The 13,241-nt window shown below is 49.8% G+C and overlaps 3 protein-coding genes across 3 annotated transcripts; 2 read left to right on the top strand and 1 right to left on the bottom strand.

The window, feature by feature from the left end:
• Positions 1-132: 132 nt before the first annotated feature.
• TGME49_235720 (hypothetical protein) lies at positions 133-2,687 on the bottom strand. Its single transcript, XM_018780439.1, has 2 exons — positions 1,834-2,687; positions 133-1,638 (listed from the first exon to the last, which is right to left on the bottom strand). Exons 1-2 carry the CDS (start codon positions 2,236-2,238, stop codon positions 853-855), a joined length of 1,191 nt encoding a protein of 396 aa, XP_018635816.1. The 5' UTR covers positions 2,239-2,687; the 3' UTR covers positions 133-852.
• A 150-nt stretch (positions 2,688-2,837) lies between these two features.
• TGME49_235710 (hypothetical protein) lies at positions 2,838-5,682 on the top strand. The gene is made up of 3 exons (XM_002368925.2): positions 2,838-3,490; positions 3,933-4,211; positions 4,608-5,682. Exons 1-3 carry the CDS (start codon positions 3,276-3,278, stop codon positions 4,750-4,752), a joined length of 639 nt encoding a protein of 212 aa, XP_002368966.1. The 5' UTR covers positions 2,838-3,275; the 3' UTR covers positions 4,753-5,682.
• A 2,029-nt stretch (positions 5,683-7,711) lies between these two features.
• TGME49_235700 (sedoheptulose-1,7-bisphosphatase) lies at positions 7,712-13,189 on the top strand. Its single transcript, XM_002368924.2, has 7 exons — positions 7,712-7,823; positions 8,668-8,909; positions 9,969-10,147; positions 10,459-10,618; positions 11,068-11,343; positions 11,942-12,120; positions 12,262-13,189. Exons 2-7 carry the CDS (start codon positions 8,807-8,809, stop codon positions 12,355-12,357), a joined length of 993 nt encoding a protein of 330 aa, XP_002368965.1. The 5' UTR covers positions 7,712-7,823; positions 8,668-8,806; the 3' UTR covers positions 12,358-13,189.
• Positions 13,190-13,241: the final 52 nt, after the last annotated feature.

The following is a 13,241-nucleotide window of genomic DNA, read 5'->3' as shown; positions in this document are numbered from 1 at the left end:
TACATGGAATACATCTCCAACATACATTTAAATGCACATGTATATATATATATATATATATATGCATCTAGAGAAGTCGATTTGGAGCCTTCTTCCTCTGCGCGAGTTCCTCTGCATGCAGAGATAAAGTATGTGAACGTTTGCTTGGTTTTGCGCGATTCCCGCCAGCTCTGAGGAGTTAGAGCTGCACTGCACCCTCTGGGTGGCCGTTCACCTCTGGAGGGAGAGTCAGAGTTGTGGGTGTTTTCGCTCGCTGTGGATACGAGTTCTAACGGTAATGTTCATCTGTTCTCTGAAGCGTAGCCGCTGCGGAACAGCGTGACGTCACACAATACAGAAGTCAACTACCTGGAGCTGTCGACTAATCTCCAGGAGGTGTAAACTGTTTTGCTTCCCATGGTGGCAGCGAATGAGGAAGACATTTTCCTCAGACTTGAGAGCGGTCGCGCAATCCAGTGAGCAGAGAAATGCTCAGGTCGATAGGCTTGGTTCAGCCTGCACTGAACGCCGTTCGACTGCGCATGAATCGACGTTTCTTGAAACCGTTAGAGGAACAGTCCAAGCGCATAGCTCACACATCTCCCAGAGGCGAGGCCTCCAGAGGAGAGAAGAAAAGTCCGAGTTGCATTTTGCACTCTGAAAAAGCCTCGTTCGCCACAAGCACACCGAGGAGACCGAAAAGCAGCGTTTTACCGATTTTTCGAAGTCATGTTGGAAGCGGCCGACTCTCGATCCACTTTCTTACGCGCTTGCCGCTTCTTCTCCGGCATCGAAAACGGAGAGTGTGTGTCGCTGAAAAGAACTGCGAAGAAGGAGTTGCACCCTTGTTCGAAGCCGCGAGAAACAAAGACATTACCGTTCTGCACTTTCGTCCTCCAACGGCGTCTGCGGTAACGCGCCTCTGCGCCGAGACACCCCACATGTGAGACAAGTGACAACGACGAATGCAGACGGTGTCTCTTCACTCGCGTTCGTCTCTGACAAAGAGTGACGCAAACGATCTCTCCAACAGGGAGAAGAACGCGAACAGCCAGACACAGGACCTCCAGACGCACAGGGACGAGAAGAGGAGACAGAAGAGGAGACAGAAGAGGAGACAGAAGAGGAGACAGAAGAGGAAGAATTCGAGGGAAAAGCGGAGAGATGAGGGCAGGCGTCCGGTGTCTCTGTGTCTTTCAACTGTCGGCAGTCTTCTCGATCTTGTCGATTTCGCATTCTGGAACTCATTCCAGAGCGACGAATTCTCCTTTTTGTGCGAGGAGCACTCTGTCCTTCCTTTCCTTGAAACCACACTGACTCTGCACCTTCTTCAACATGTCCATCTTCTGTCGGTTGTTCCGGCGCTGCTTCCCTCTGCTCCTCACGATTGTGTTTCATCACCGTCGGCCTCTCTTCTGCAGGTCCACCTCGGCCGGCGCCCGTTGGGCCTGCTGCGCATGTCGCTCGCCTTCTCGCTTCTTCCTCTCTCCCTTCGCTGTCTTGTGCAGATCGATCGCCTCCTCTTGCCCAGAGGCTTCGACTTCTCGTGCGGCCTTCCGCCGCCTCGTCGCGCCCTGTCGGCTTGCGGCTACGTCGCTGCCGCTTCGGCCGTCGGCACAGGTCGCAGGCATGTTCTCCGGTCGACGCGGCGAGAGCGCTCTGCAGGAGTCGCACAGAGCAAGTGACTCCGGGGACGAACGGAGTTGCGCAGTTCCTGCAGGCGCTCCACTTGAGCTCAGAGTGCAATCGGAGAGAATGTTTGCGACTGATCGCCGTCGCGCTACGCATCAACGCGCGAGACAAGGCGAGCGAGAGAAAGACATTCGAAACGCTTCCCTGCACCAGGAAGTTCACCTGGTGGTGCACCGCGTTAGGACGCGGAACCGGTGAACTAGGTCCAACCGAGAGAGGAGCACCAGAAGAGAGAGAAGACGACGATGAAGAGGAGGAGAGAGAAGACGACGACGAAGAGGAGAGGGAAGACGACGATGAAGAGGAGAGAGAAGACGACGATGAAGAGGAAGAAGAAGACGACGATGAAGAGGAAGAAGAAGACGACGACGAAGAGGAGAGAGAAGACGACGATGAAGAAGAGGAGAGAGAAGACGACGATGAAGAAGAGGAGAGAGAAGAAGAAGAGAAAGGAGAAGACGAAGAAGAAAAATGTGTGTGATATTGGAGAGTTCCTGCGTCGTGTAGATGTGCGCCTGGACGCCCGACAGCGACGCGGGAGAAAGGAGCGGAGAACAGAAACGCCATCGTTGGCAAAGGCGAGGACGGAGAAAAAAGAGTCTGTTTCTCCCTTCCTGGGTGTCTTTGAGGAAAGGGAGTGTAGATCAGACCGAGAAAAGGTCGTCCGCCTCTGTGAGATGGAGTGGAGAAACCGCATCCGAAAAACAAAGCCTTTCAAAGGGGACGGAAACCCGACAAGGCATCTGCGGGCACCCGTTCGAAAAGCTGCGACCGAGACAGCTCGTTGAGGAGTACATACACCTGAGAAGCACCGCCAGAGGGGGAAAGCCTTCGTCTCCACTCAACGCGCTGCATTTTCTTCTGTTTCTGCCTTTCGGCGCCGTGGTCTGGAGCGACGACGAAGTTCTCTTCTATGTCTCCGTTGACGCTGAGGCAGAACCTCCCGAAGCCGTTGGAAGGAGGAGATGAACGCGAGCATGAACGAGGAAGAGAAAAGTCTGCGAGAAAGAGATTTTCTCCACTTTCAAATAGGAGAGTCGGAATTTGAAAAGGTAGAGAAACCGCTCGCGTGCAGCGTCTCTCACTTCCTGGGTCGTCGGGAAACCGACACTGCATGCGCGCGTTTGCGCTGGAATCAAGAACCTCCGCGAGACACCGGCGAGGCATTTTTCTTTCCGTCTTTTGCAGCTGAAGCGTTCGCTTCCGGTGCCATCTTTCTCGGTGTTTGTGTCTCCGTGGCTGGGAGTTGAGAGAAAACTCAACAGAAGGAGCCAGCAGGCGCGGAGTCTCCCGGAGGAGACAGCAGGGCGATGTGACGAGAGAAGAAGCCGAGAGAACGGGAGAGACGAAGTATGACGGAGAGGACCAGAAAGAAAGGAGAGAAGAAAAAAGTCATGGAGAAGCAGAGAGTGACTCTCATCGAGCTCGAATTTCTCTTGAGTCCAGAGGCCTGTCGAAGGAAAGTGGATCTTCTCTCTGCTGCCTCGGTCGCGTCGAGTTCGACAGACGCGCTTGTTGAGAGATCTCTCTGAAAGAGTCTCCGTTGTGAGGAAGCCAACAGCGCGTCTCAGCCTTCGCGGCGAAACCTGTTCCCTCTGGAAGAGATGGCGGCAGTTGATCAGGAATTAGAAGAAATGGAGAGCAAGGTGAATCAACTTCCAATGCAGGCGGTGGACAGAGCGGAAGAAGCGAACGAGAAGGAGACGGACGACAACGAGGAAAACCAAGACGAGAAGAAGCAGAACAAGAAGAAGAAAAAGGGTGGAGCAGTCCAAACATGGCATACGTCGTCGCGGTTTCTCTATATTCTCTTCTTTGTGTAAGTGAAGTGAGAGGAGATCTCCAAGTGTCGATCTTTGTTCAGAGACTGCAGAAGAGAACCGGTCTCTCACGGTTGTGGTCTGCTCTACGTCCACCTGTCGCCGTTTCATTCTCACGTTCCTTATTCCTTCTCTTGTCCTTCTGATCTTACTCCTTTCACTCCTAGTGCTGTTTTCATATTCCTCTCATCCTATCTCTTGCTCTCTTCCTTTTCTTTCTCTCTTCGCTGCTCCTTCCCTCTTTTCTCCAGTTTCTTGTTTCTTCTTCTCATCGGCTCTTCTTGTGGACCGAACGCGCCCTGCTGTCGCGTCCGTCTCTCTCGAGGCGTTGCCGCCATTCCTTCCACTTCTCCCTCCTTGCTGCGTTGGTTTCTCTGTGCTTCTGTGCTCCTCGGCTCCTGCCTCGAACCGCCTCACCTTCTCTCTGCCTTTTCGCTTCAGGCAACCTCTCTCGCCTTCGTCCCCATCTCCTGGCTCTTCCTCCTCTTCTTCCTCTTCTTCATCTTCTTCCTCTTCTTCATCTTCTTCCTCTTCTTCATCTTCTTCCTCTTCTTCCTCTTCTTCCTTTTCTTCCGGCTCCGGAGACTATACACCCCAGGCGGTGGCGGCGCGGCTGCAGCAGGCGCTAGTGTGTCTCGTGGGGACTCTGGGCTCGGAGTTGATTCTCGCCAAGCTCCGTCACTACAAGGACAACTTCGGAGTCCTCCAAACGGATGTGGAGTAAGCTGCGGTTCCGAAATCTTGGCAGGTTTATCCTTGTTTCGTTGCCTTCTCTGTGACTCTTCAGTGCGTCTTCGTCGATTTCTCTTCCTCTCTGCACTTGGCGATCGACGCTCTCCTCGGTGCTGCGTTGCCGTTTCTATCGCACAGGCCTCTTCCCCTCCATCTCCGCTTCATGTCTCTGCCGTACTCTCTCCCCCAAAACGTCTCTCTCCTGCTGTTCTCTCCTCTCTCGCCTCAGCGACCTCTCCTCGTATCACTCCACTCTCCGCGTCTCGTGTCTGGTTTCTGCTTCTTCTGCTCCCTCGAGTTCTCTTTCTCGTTCGCGCATCCTTCCGACTCTCCTTTTTTTTCTGGATCGGCCAGAGACGACTCGCGGCTGTTTCTCTTTTTCAGGGGTGCGCCCTCTCTTTTGCTGGCTCTCCACCAAATCGACAGAATCGACGACTCCCCCTGCCGCTGCATTTTCCTCCGGGCCTCCAGCGTTCTGGGAGCTCTCGCAGTTCCCCGTCGCCCTGCAGCGTCTCTCGTGTTGCTCTGAGCGCGTCAGAGAAAAACGAGGAAGTCAAGTGAAAAAAATGACTCCGAGCAGCGCGTACGCACTCCGCCTTTGCTCTTCCTAAGCTGAAAACATCACTTGAAGATCCGCATAAAAGAAACCAGTCCCGGCGCTCTCTCCTGTGCCCACCCCCGCCTCCCTTGTGCGGGACATCTCTTGACCTATATCTGCGAAACAACGCAAACCTGTAACTTAGTGAACGCACTCATAAAATCAGCGTCTTCGAACCAATCTCCGGGCATCGCTCACAACACATATAAACGCCTACATATATGTTTGCATATATAAATATATATATTCATACATATATATATATATATGTTTGTATATATATGTTTTTACGTAAACGTACATATATATTTATATGTGTGTATGTGTGAACGCATAAGTGTGTAGATGACGGCACTACTTGGTGCTGTGGATAAATGCAGGAAGGTCGTTGTGTTGAGTTTGATTGTTGTTGCGTCACTTTGTCTTTTTCCTCGTTTCTCTTCTCCCCTGGATTCCCAAGTGCTGCCGCGTGACTGGTTCGCTATAGAGGATTTTTCTTCTTTCTGGCGCCTGGCGACGTCGTTTTCGTTCAACGTTTCTGTTTTCCTCTTCGGAGCGTTCTCTCCCAGGCCAGCGCACACACAATTAGCCCAGTGCAGATCCATCTGCGTATGTTCAAATAGGCGTTCGGATTGATTCCTGTTCCTGCTGCTAGACGTGGATCGATTGGAGGTGGTGGGTCCTGGTGGATGTTGTGCATGCGTCTGTGTACGCGGAGTTGCGCGCGCATGTTTCTGTCTTTGTTTTTCTTTTTAACTCCGGAATTGATCATTTCTCTGAGAAAAAGCCCTCATGTTTCTCCGTTTTCGTCGTAAAACCGAACTGTGACGCTCTCCAGAATTACAGACCGTGTCGCTCTCTCTTTGAGACAGTCAGTCTCCATTTCCTCGCGAATTGCAGCGCGTTTTCACCGATGCTATCTCAGAAACGTTTTCCCCTTTTCTTGTAAAGCTTCCAATCTCGGCGGGAGAGATGAGGACATCGAAGCGCAGCTCCACCACACCGGTCACCACAGGTTGCTTGGTTCCGTGAAATCGGCCTTTTGCGAAGAAGCCGAGTGCTGTCGAGACGGCAGGCGTTCTTGCAGAAGCGCCTTGCGCACAGCGCCTCCACTCGAAGAGGAGCTCTCTGTTAAAACAAGGACTCCTGTGACGAAGGCAACAGAGTTTTTCCGTCTCTCTCTGGGGCAACCAGAGTTGCGGTGGACCGTCTGGCCGTGGAGCCGTCGACCAGGTCTCGAAAGAAAGGAGTGACAGAGAGAAAACAAGACTGAGCGAGACGGCGATGGGCCGCAAGAGAGCAGAAACAAAGGAGAGGTCCCCAGATAGCGCAGACGAGAGAGAGAGAAGGAAAAAGGACTTCTGCAGCAGGAGGTTCAACGTAGAGTGCATCAAACATGCCTCCCATGACTCTGCGAAGGTAGACCATCCAGAGGCGGGAGAAATGTTCATGCTTCCAGAAAGTGGAGAAAACACCGCAAAGAACTCGGTCTCTCTTGGGGAGACGCAGCCACTTTGAAATGCCTTCAGGAAAAAGCTGTTTCAAGGCAGGCTCTAGCCGTAGACCTCTGCAACTACCGTAAATACTAAGCGAAGTGTAAATGAGACATGCGACTGAGGTTTTTACTCCGATTCTGCTTCGCATTATATTTCGCGGACCATCTCGGTAGTACATCTCACACTCATCGACAGCGGGGAGACGCATACGATCACGACCAAAAGAAAGGGATGCAGACAAAGGGGAAGCAAGAGCTGCGGGTGTAGCACCACCGGTTTGACTCTGATTTACTCCCTCGACACTCGGAGGACATTCTCGAAGAGTGATTTCGACGGCGAACCTGCTCTTTTCTTCGCTCTGACCTCAAATGCGGGTGTTTGCTTTCCCCAGAAACTACTCGGATCTCCTCTTTCCTACAACGGTTACTTGTAGTGCTACTTTTTCTCAAAACTCATGCTCAGGATGACTTTGTCTTTCTCGAGAGGGCGACCTCCTCACGTCAACAACTTCAAATGCCTTCCATGTGACTGTACTGGTTCTTCACACTCTGTCGAAGGAATTGGGTTGCTGCCGTCTCAACTTAATTTTCCGTTGCCTTGTCGCCTGCACACTCGGAGATTCGTATGGGGATATCTCGAAACGGTGTGGAAGCACGCATGCAGACAACGCCTGTCACACTGTGAAAAATCTGCATCCATAAACTCGTGACCTCACAGATGTCTTCGTGTCGTCCCTGGAATTAAACACTAGAATAGCTTATATATATATATATATATATATATTTACATGCATATGCAGTCCATGTATATATATATATATATATACATCTGTATTTGTCTGTATTTGCATAATGATGTGGATATGTTATTTATGTGATTGGACCTATACATGCAGTTTCTGTATCGATAGTTTTTGACTCTAAGTGCGGATGTCTTTCACTTGTTGCTCCGAAGCTCGAGAGTGAATGCGGAGTGTGATGACTACAACCATTTTCTCGACGGCTGGACTTCGCTTGTTTCCACGAAGACGCGTCTTGCAAAACTGCATGCATTTTAAAAATTTTTTTCTCGTGAAATGTTTCTTCCCTTTGACGTCTGCGGCTCTTTGACAAGACGGGAACGTCGTCCGGAGACCGCCAAATGACCGTAAACAGTACAAGACCTGACGATGTATATAGTCACCAGATTTCTTCCAAGTGTGTATTTATTTAAGTGCGCTCTCGCGTCGTACCAACGAGTTATTTTTACCTGTATTCTGTCAAACGTTTTTTCTCAAGACAAAGAATCCCGACAAGTGGACGAGAAAGAGTTGATGTTCTTCGATGTTCGACGTTCTGCAGCGTACAGGAACCGCGAAGAGTGCCACAAACGGCATGCATGCAAAAGAATGAGCCTCCTCCCAAAGCAGAGAAAATGAATCAGGGAGAAGGTGAATTAAATATACCACGCACCTCTCTGTAATTTGTTTTTACTTCTTAAAACAGTTCTCGTCCGCTGCTGTTCTTGGTGAGCCTCTCCAAAGTGCATCCGGTCACAAACAAGAGACAACACAGAGCCTTTCTCTCTGTAGCGTCTGTCTGTCTCTCTTCTCTTTCTTTCACTGTTTCTTTGACTGCGTATTTCACTTCTTCTTTCAGTCTCTTTTTTTTTTCTTCTCTTTTCTCTAGTTTTTTCTCTGCGTTTTCTTTTTCCCCCTTTTTCACCCATTCCTCTTTCTCTCTCCTCTTCCCTCTCGGTTGTCCTTTCCACTTCCTTTTCCTTCTTTTGTGGCTCCTCTCACTCTGTTTTAGAAAGGGTGAATCGAAGAGAAACTCGGTCAAGACGAAGAGAGAGAGAAGCGGACTGGAGGCTTCTCCGCATGCATTGCACATCCTTTGTTCTTTCGTCTTCTCACCTCTCTAACTGTTTCTTCTTGTTCCCTTTGTCTTTTCTTGAAAAGTCTGTGTCTCCTCTTCCTCTCGCGTACTCTTTTTGCCGTTTGCATGTGGGGAAGTACATTCGCTGACACGGGAGATTTCGCATTTGTAGATTTTTTGTGTGTTTTTTTCCTTTATGTAAGTAAATGTCTACTGGTTGCATGTTACTTACTAGGGTACCGATAGAAGATGCTCGAGACTTCTCTAGGTGCCTCGATCCCATTCGTTAGCCTTTTGCATGTTTTCTGAAAGGGGCATGCGCTGTGTCTTGGTGGAAGGCTCGACGCAGGCTTTCCTGGATTTTCCCCGATATGCTCAAGAACTGCGTTTTTCGCGTTCGCGCGCGCTGTCTCGACAGGCAGTCCGTGTCACTCTTCACCCTCGTTTCCTTTCTTGTGACCGCATGCATCTTCGTTTCTCTGCGCCTTCTCTAGGAACGCTTTCTGTCGCCCTTCACCTCCACCTCCGCAAAGCAGCGTCGCACACACCCAAGGAACGAAAAACTCCCGGCAGAGGAGAGGAAAAGCAGAGAGCGGAGAAGGAAGAAGAGAGGCGAGAGACAAACGCGAGAAAATGGAGTCGCCTTCTGCACTGCCATCTCTGGATCAGCTTCTGAAGGAACAAGGAGCAGACCAGACACTTACAGACCTCATCTTGGCTATTCTTGACAGATGCGGTAACTCTAGAAAATCCAGCGGCCTCGCTCGCTCGAGAAACGAATCAAGACAACCGTGCTCCTGACGTCTGATGTCTTGCTTCTCGTGCGACATGCAAGTGATCACATGTAGACGCTTTCTCACCTTTATACGTATGTGCACACAAATGTGTACGTACATGCATGCAAATGCAAATATATATATATATATATATATATATATATATATATATATATATATATATATATATTGTGCTGAGTCTTCGCTTCGACAGTGGGGTGCGAGTCCTAGGAGAGTACAGCCCCTTTGAGGCAAGCGTACGGCCTGCCGCTTGCCCATCTTCACCGGCGGTTTCGCGATCCGTATATGCATATTTCTGCATGTGCAGACATCGATTCCAAGACAGAGACACACATCTTCTTTTATAGAGCTTCTTATAGAGAAGGAGGGAATCTGATGTGCTTCTACGTGTATACCTTGTATTTCGTATCTCACTTAATGTGAGGTTTGATGTTCTGTACCAACCGATCTAAAATCGGGATGTCTTTGTCTCGTTTAGAGGAATCCAGTAATGCTTTCCAAGTTCCTATATAAGTCGACAGCGCTGCACGTCAAGACATTCAAAACAGTCTACACTTGAATGCAGGTATCTTACCACGTTCATCTATATGTACGTGCATAGATGCATATGTGCATTCATGCTTATGCATGTTGAAAGACAGAATCAATAAGCAAAGATAAGTAAAGACGCATATCTGTACCTCGCGCAAGATCCGTGCATATATATGTATATATGCATATATATAAATATATATGTAAATATATGTAAATATATGTAAATATATGTCTATATATGTTGTGTTCATAGAAACATGTGCCCAAGCATGTACATGTCCATTTACAAAAAAAGTTGTAAACTACAGACGCAGAGTGGTATCCACACAAGACTCTCTATGGCGCAAGTGATATATATATATATATATATATATATACGTAGATATGTATTTATGTGTATTTATATATATATATATATATATATATATGTATATGTATATGTATATGGTTGTGTGTTTGTTTAGGCAAAATAGCGTCTGCGTTGCAAGGGACGTCAGTGGACAAAGTGGGCAGCGTCAATGAATTCGGCGACGAACAGCTGACTGTCGACGTGATCGCAGAGAATCTTCTTCGGTCGTGGGCTCAGAGCAGCGAAGGCTCTGCGGTCCGCGCCGTCTGCAGTGAGGAGGACATCCACCTTCAGGTCGGCGCAGAATCCGTGTAAAAGAGAAGAGACGAGTGCCAGCAGGGAGACGAGAGGCTCTGGACAACAGGCCGCGCACCCGCAAGGGAACGAGCGAAAGGGAGGAGAAGAAGAGACAGCGAGATAGCAGGAGAGAGAAAAAAGAGAAAAGGAACAGGAAAGGAAGGCACTCGCATGCACGCGAGTGGCAGAGCGGCTCTGCGGGAAAACGGGGACGCGAGAGAGAGGGTGAAAAACCTGAAGCTGCGGACGAGGAAGAGAACTTGGCCGTGAGAAATGAAGCGAACCGCGGAGCGTCTCTGTGCGTGCAGGAATGCCATAAAAATGGAGAGTTTATTTTGTGCTGGGACCCGCTCGACGGAAGCAGCATCATCGACTGCAACTGGGCTGTTGGAAGCATCGTGAGCATCTGGCGAATCGGTCACCATGGAGTCCAGTGGCAAGGCGCAGACACCCTGATTCAGAAAACAGGTAACTTCACTCCAAACAATCATCCAACAGACCTGCGCGTGCACATAAACATACGTTTTCATACATACATATATATATATATATATATGTAAATATATAAGTATTAGCACTTTTCTTTTGTCTGTATCCAGGTGTGAATATATATATATATATATATATATATATATATATATATATATATGTAGCAGAATAGGCAGGTTCTGGCATTCCTTTCGCTGAACATGAAAGGACGTGCCTGCACCTGCGTACGATATATGCATCTCTGGATAAGTATTCATATGGGTCGATGCATTTGTGTTTGGGCTGTCCAGGTTGTTCCAGATTGTCGGAGTGCTGTTCCTGTTTTGTGTTGTGTGTGTCGTCTTTCCTTCCCGTTTCTCCGTTGTTTCTTCATGGGCATTGTGGACCTTCAGGACGTCTTCATTTCGTTTCGGTTTGCCGCTTTCCAGGGAGACAGCAGGTGGCGAGCTTGATTGTGGTGTACGGACCTCGCACGACGGGAGTCGTGGCGGTGAACGTGGACGCAGGCGGCATCGTCAAGGAGGGGACCGCCCTCGATTTGGAGATGAAGGACAACGGGAAGTTCATCTGCAGAGGCAAACCGATCATCAAGCCGCAGGCAAAGATTTTCTCTCCAGCGAATCTCCGTGCCGCGCAGGACCTCCCGGCCTACAAGCAGCTCATCGAGTTTTGGATGGAGAAGCGATACACGTTGAGATACACAGGTAGCCCGGCAAGCACCGAGGAGTGAAAAAGAGGATGAATCGTGGAGGAAAAGAAGAGAACTCGGGGACAAAAGGTCAGCACATCTGCACAGACGGACATTTCGTGAGGTTCGTCGAAGTGGGAAGCCAGGAAAACCAGGCGATGCAGAGGCGAGACACTCCAAGATATCAGACAGAGGGACTCGACACGCAGAAGGCACAGCGACGAAAAGGTGGAGGGAAGAAGGAAGTTGAGAAGGACGGAGACATCGGAGAAAGGAGAAGAACAGAGAGAACCTGGGGAGACAGGAGAAGCAGGATCGGGAAGGAAATATGAGAAAGAACGAGCAACGGGGGACGAAGGGAGAGAGCGGAGCTGCTGAGGTCAGGTAGGACTATGTTGACTGCGTCGCGGTGGCTCTTTCAGAGAATGGTTCTGTTGATGCCTCTTTTTTCCGCCATAAATATGCTTTCTCACCCCAGCTGGAGCTTCGTGAGTTCGTACTCTGTGTCCGTGTCGGTTTGCTTCTCTTCATGCTGAACCTTTTTCACTGCACATCTGCTCTCAGCTCCCGCAGTCGTTTTCCATTGCTTTAGCTTTCCACGGCGCGTCTTTCAGGAGGCCTCGTGCCGGACGTTTACCAGATTTTCGTGAAGCAGCAAGGCGTCTTCTGCAATCCCGCGAGCAAGGCTGCTCCCGCCAAACTGCGCATGTGCTTTGAAGTCTTGGCAATCGCTCTCGTGGTCGAAGCGGCGGGCGGCCGAACGAGCAACGGCCAGAAATCTCTTCTCGACGTGGTAAGTTGTGCGGAGGTTCTGAAAACCGGAAATACAAAGGAGTACTGTCGGCGCTGGGTGTCTCGGTCTGGGGGGATCACGCGAAGAGAACGGCGACTCTGGACTCCTGGGAAATGTGACACTTGTGCGCTGTTTACTCAGGCCATTGAACACATGGACCATAGATCTGCTCTGTGCTGCGGAAGCGCTGACGAAATCAAAAGAATGGAGGAAACGTTTGCTGCACTCTCCGGCTAGGGCGCCGAAAGCGACATTTTTCTGCAAGGACGCTCGAGACATTTACTCCCTCAAAGAAGCCTGCGCAGGGTTAAGCAAACGGCAACCTGTTTACGTGCATATATGTACGTACGCACACTAGTTGTATATGTACGTACGCACACTAGTTGTCGCGCCTTAGTGGCGGGGAGGTGTTCGTAGTGCCGCAGAATACACACTCTGAAAGCTTGATCCTTCTTGCCACAAGGCTGCCAACGCAGAAGTCTGTGTGCAGTAAGTGTACAAAAACATTTTGAGGCAGCTTTACACACACAGGCACTTGGACATCTGCCGCTTCTTCAAGACCAGAATGTCTGGGCAAAGAGACGGCCAGATTTCCCCCGCACAGAAAATCACAACTAGATGAACGCCACAGACTTTCACCGGTGCGTGCGCAGCTGATGTGAACAGCGGGCAGAAAATATCAACACTCGATCTGAAGTTCCTTATGGATGCTGACTCTGCCCCGTCATTGAACTGCGCCGCGTTCGTGTGCTTGGCAAGATGCCAAGACCAGCATCTGGCTTGACGCTGGGAATATTGTCTTTTCGATCTTTGGCATTGGCGTGTTCTTTCCCGTACAAGTTTTTATAGAATAGATCTGAATTTATGCCGAGGAGGGCTTTCTCTGGATTCTACAGACACTTGAAACACCGAAAAATGACGTCACGTTTGTAGCTGCGGCGCACGTGGATTGCGGGTACCCTGATGTACAGCAGTGTGAATCTGGGTTTTCTGCCGGAGGCATCAAAAGGGAAAATGCTTCAAAAGAACTTGCAAGACAAACTCATACCATCCCGCTGGGACTTCATGGCGTTCCAAACTGACGTTGAAGAGCAAAGAGAGGCGCTCTTTTCACCGCGTTT

This window comes from Toxoplasma gondii, chromosome X, assembly GCF_000006565.2.
Source record: "Toxoplasma gondii ME49 chromosome X, whole genome shotgun sequence".
NCBI classification, from domain to species: domain Eukaryota; phylum Apicomplexa; class Conoidasida; order Eucoccidiorida; family Sarcocystidae; genus Toxoplasma; species Toxoplasma gondii.
The sequence above is the reverse complement of the archived record's forward strand: the minus strand, read 5'-3'. Positions and strand labels throughout refer to the sequence as shown.